Below are 5407 nucleotides of genomic sequence, written 5' to 3' on the forward strand. Positions count from 1 at the left end.
CCGCAAGTTGGGCAGTCTGAATGGAACATAACCGGCGGAGATGGATGAGTCCTTAGCTACGAAACTTGAATAGGTACAAGTAGAACTCCATGTCACTACAAGGAAAACAACAATATAAATTAACATGATATACCATTTGCTACTAGAGAATTGGCAAATTCATGCTAAAAAAAGTAGTTCATCTTTTAATCATGTGTCATGCCATTAGTGTCTTCAGAAGTGAAGGAACAAAGAAGAAAACAATATGCTTAATTGGAAATAAAAGCATGCAATCACCAAAATAACGATACTGCTAGCTTAATAGTCTCTATAACTTACTCAAAGCTTTAGCAATCGTTCCATTTTGAGTCGGAAACTTGCTTGATACCACCGTTTTTGCACCCCTACAGTAATATCCTGGTGCTTTGAGGGTAAATCTTTTAGGCTTCCTCACTCTTCTTATACTTGGGAAAGCATGACCAACATCGAGCTCGAATGAGCTCACAGCTTTCCCAGGATCTTGAATCCACGAGTTAATTACTCCACCTTTGCGGCAATTCATAAGTCGTTACTTATATACAAATGTGGGATCCCGCTTACAACAATAAGGGATGTTCCCTTTGAACTGTGAACAATCCCCTCTCTCAGTAGCATGACCTCCACGTGCACTCCAAATTACTTCTCTGTCGGACCATGTCCAACCTAGTTGCCATCCTGGTGCTTGAATAGGACGGTACTTCTGAAAGTTGTAGATCGAAACATTAACCTGCTTAATACATGAGAAAAAAAGCACTCTTTGTGTCAAACACAACTTTGTTAAAAGTCTAGATGGTAATTTAAACCGAAAAATTTGAGAAAAATCGAGAACCAACCCGATCTACGTGCACCCCTAGTTCTAGTTATTTATTGATGTATAGGCTTTTGATTCTCTATTTTCTTTTTCCTGATTTGGCTAGATAACTGATTGTTTAACTAGTCGAGTTTTGGGTTTGTAAAGTTTTACAAAGCTGATTAATACAAAATTAGTTATCAGAAAATAATAATAATAATATAGGTTGGTAAAACTAGAGCAGAAAAAACTCACAATGTATACATCTGGAGTCCAAGACATGATATCCCACTTGATGGTAATTTTTCCGTTGCGCTTGTGTGCATCTGCATACATAAAAATAAAATCTAAAAACTGAACATAGACAAAATCCAGATTAAGACAAACGTCAAGGAAATATTCAAGATTAGCTTAATTCCGTAGTCTTCCATATCAATAAACAAACACTTCAGTCGCATGGACAAGACCTAACTAGCTCGTAGGCCATCATAATTTTCACATACACTATCACCAAGATACATGGGCGGATTTGTAGCCTAATACATGGGACAGATGAACCTATGGTCTATATGGTATTTATATATATATATATATTTTCTAGAATTAATCTGATATAATCTGCTGGTACACATGTTCCACGGAGGCTAAATGGTGCACTTTGTTCAATACTGAGTTATTTACCTAGAGGAGCAGGGATCAACTCTCACGGCGCATCCGTATTATAGAAATCCTAGATCCACCTCCGGTAAGATAACATTTACTTTAAATATGTTTTGCATTGGAAGATTAATAAACAACTAGAATCTTTTTCGGTCTACTCAGACCAAAAATAACGATAAATGGGATGATAACAGAGAGAATTAATGGATACTCACCAGTAGACGTGAAGCACAGAAGAGACGGCAAGAAAGTTAACAACAGAATGCGAAATGTAGTGACTGATAGTGAGCGGAAGACTGCCATTTCTGCAACCAAAAAAGAGCTCTTTTCTTATATATATATATATATATATATATATATATGTATATCAGAATAGTATCACTTTCAACTTTGGAACAATATTACTATGCACTTAACAGAATTAATCTCTTTGTTTTCATATCTCTAAAAATCCCAAAAGACTCAATTTTTCAGCTTAAGGTACACGCGCAAAGTGCATATCAATATTATTCTCATAGCTTCTCCTTTTCTCAATAAATGGATCCTTAATGATATTCAGCTGTTTACTGTTATTGATTTTTTTTTTTTTTAAGTGGTACTCCCTCTGTTCCAGTTGATGTGAACCTATTTCTTTTTTAGTCCATTCCAAAAAGAATGAACCATTTCTAAATTTGGTAACAATTTAGCTTAAACTTACAATTTTACCCTTAATGAGAAGCTTTTCTAACCACACAAATACTCTGAGCCCCTTTTGGACTTATTTAGGACCATAAATTCCAAAGTCTTCATTTCTTCTTAAACTTGTGCCCAGTCAAACAGGTTCACATAAATTGGAACGGAGGGAGTACTTATCTTTTGTAAAATTATTTTGTTCTAAAATAATTCCTTAGCTCCCTATACAAATAGTACTACTACCTAATTACTCTAATGCTTTAAAAAGAATCTTTGTACTTTTTCAATATGAGAATAAGATTTGATAAATTTCTATACCAAATTACTTAACAAAAAGATGCTGATTAAATTTCTTTGTTTCTTACCTGCTAAGGTTGCTAATGTTCTTTTGATACAAAATACACACACAAAAAAACATGCATGTTTATATGTTGCAGTTTAGGTAATATCCATTTATCCAGCAAGACATAAATAGTTATTAAAAGCGTAGAATCGCATACATAAATCTTTTTTTTTAATCCCAAAAAATAAAAGTTGTTGGTATTAAATTCAAACCTTGTTGGTATTCCAAATTTTTTTTTAAAATCTTTTTGGCATGTTCGTATTGTACTTTTATTAAAACTTTCGTGCTTTTAATATAATATAGACAGATACATAGATTTTTTGCTAAATCATTAAATTCAAACCTTGTCGGTATTCCCAACAAAAAAAAAGGTACAACACGGACATAAAAATGTCAGATCTTATATTTTAAGAAAAAAAACGCTCTCCAAAGCAATACCAAATCATGTTAGAAAAACAATAACAACAGTACTCAACAAAATTACCAAATCAAAATTGAATAGACAATAGAACTAAAGTAAATATAAATCACGTAAGAAAAGTATCTTTCTTTAGCAAATATTAAGTGTAATCTAGGAGAACTAAGGAATAGAAAAAAGATAAGCTTTTGATAACAAATACATCAAACAAAAATATTTAAGTTTATCGTATAAACTAATATAATAATCTGTAATATGTTACTTACTTGGCGAGAGATCGGTTGAATTTTGTAAAGTACCTATGTCATGTATACCATAAACTTTAGATATAGTATAAGAGATGATTCAAAATTTAAAATTATAAGAGGAACAATATAACTATAAGTACCAAAAAATAAGAATCAAATTAAATCATTTATTGATCTCAAAGTCACCGGCAACAACAACGTAACAACAAACTCAGTGTAATCCCACAAAGTAGGGTTTGTAGGTAGAGTGTACGCAGACCTTACTCCTATCTTGTGAAGTTAGAGAGGTTGCTTCTGATAGACCCCCGACTCAAGATAAAAATAAAAAAGACAGACACAACACGTAGTAACGTCTCAAAGTCACCGGCAAATCTTTCAAATTTACAATATCAATAAAAAACTCAAAGAAGGGAAGAAAAAAAAAGTCCAGTTAGATCATGCAAACAAGTTTCCTACCTTAGACTGTCAATTCAAGAAAAAGAGGTTTAGAAAATTTGACGAGCAAATACAGTACCTTTTACCTAGAAGATGAATACTTCTACTTCTCTACCAGACCTTCAATCCCTCTCCGAACATAATTTATTCACTATGCAATTTTCTTTGGAATATATATACCTTATATAGTTATAAAGAGTCCTAAACCTAAAAGGACTTGAAAGTCTTGAAATTTTATATTCTTATAATAGCCTAAGAACTTAATTCGAATGGTCCTTTAGTGAAATCATTGATCTAATTTGCACTCTCATTTTCTCTGTAATTGTGCTCGGGACAACCATTAGGATGCTTCGGAGTATTCTTGAAGTATTAATGGAGAGAACACCCAGAGAAATTGATGCAACAATTGTTAAGAAAAATAATACTTGAAAAACGAAATTGAAGAAGGCTTGAGGCGTGAGAACGACTTTCCTTAAAGAAGATATTGCCCGTATACAAATTGGGAAAATACAAACAATCTTCTTTAGCATACAACATGCCAAGAATACACTTGCAGATTTTTCTAGAATACAACAAGCCAAGAATATAGTTACAGATTTTTCTATGTTGACTTTGTTGGAAGAACTTCTATTTATAGAACATCCATCGAATTTTAAAAAAAATATGTGTTCTATGACAAACACACGCATCTGTTTATTCAAATAAATTTAAAATTTAAAATTTCAAATAAAATAGATTTAATTATAGAAATAAATAATATACATATAGTTATATACATATAATAGTATGTGTTCTAAATTAGACACATAAAAGGTCAAGAAGTTAAAAGACACCAAGAGTAACCTTTCACCACCAATATGAAACAATTCCCACGTGCTTTCTAACTTATAACAAACTATCCTTCGACAAGGCTCGAGAAGGGGCTCTCTGAGGTGGAGGACGTTGTCGCAATCCATGAATTGCACATATGGGCGATTACAGTCGGCAAAGTGCTCCTGGCTTGCCATGTCAAGATTAAGCCCGATGCTGATGCGGACACAGTGCGGGATAAGGTGATTGATTATATTAAGAGGGAATATAACATTAGCCATGTAACCATTCAAATAGAAAGAGAGTAGTGGCATGGAAAAGTTTATTTTGGTTGTTGTACTGGTCATTGGCTTCTTTATTCTTTCGATAGTAGTTTAAACGGAAAACTTGATCTGGTTAAGCGGTTCCAGTATTATGGTAATTGCAAGGTATTTAGTGTTTAACCAAAAATATGTCTTTTTGTCAAAATTTAATTTTAGAAGAAAATAGGTTACTGATAACTAAGTTTAGCTTCATTTTCCCAAAGATATCAAAGGAAAATAACAAGAATAACTAAGGAAATAATTGATTGCAAGATTGAAGCAAAGAATTTCGAGAAAACAAAAAGTAAAGTATATATCTCAATATTGTCCCAGATGTCCTTACAAGTGAAATTCTCTCCTCTTATATAGAGGTTTACACATATAACGTTTCTTCCATTTATGGCTAAATCATTAAGAGCTTTATGGTATTAATGATGCGTTACAATTGGTAATCGTAACTGTCCACGAGATTCTGTAACGATTCTGATTCCCTTCCTCATTAATTGAAGGTTCATGAATCTTCCCTTTTTACTGTCTCGATTCAGTCTTTGCCAGCTGTTAGGCTCGGTACTATCTCGTGGGTATTTCCCTCCCATGTCTTTTATTATTCTATCAAATGAGACTGCCACGCGTTGTTATATTATTGCTCTTACGTGTTATGCCATGTCAGCAGTCTAATATTCCACGTGTAGCTCTTTTTCACCACCAATA

At 33.0% G+C, this 5407-nt stretch overlaps 1 protein-coding gene across 1 annotated transcript; it reads right to left on the reverse strand.

Moving 5' to 3' along the window:
* Positions 1 to 307: 307 nt before the first annotated feature.
* LOC109209074 (COBRA-like protein 1) lies at positions 308 to 1771 on the reverse strand. Its single transcript, XM_019372248.1, has 4 exons — positions 1684 to 1771; positions 1064 to 1134; positions 580 to 745; positions 308 to 525 (listed from the first exon to the last, which is right to left on the reverse strand). Exons 1-4 carry the CDS (start codon positions 1769 to 1771, stop codon positions 308 to 310), a joined length of 543 nt encoding a protein of 180 aa, XP_019227793.1.
* Between the last annotated feature and the right edge of the window lie 3636 nt (positions 1772 to 5407).

Source organism: Nicotiana attenuata, unplaced genomic scaffold, assembly GCF_001879085.1.
Source record: "Nicotiana attenuata strain UT unplaced genomic scaffold, NIATTr2, whole genome shotgun sequence".
Taxonomy (NCBI): Eukaryota; Viridiplantae; Streptophyta; class Magnoliopsida; order Solanales; family Solanaceae; genus Nicotiana; species Nicotiana attenuata.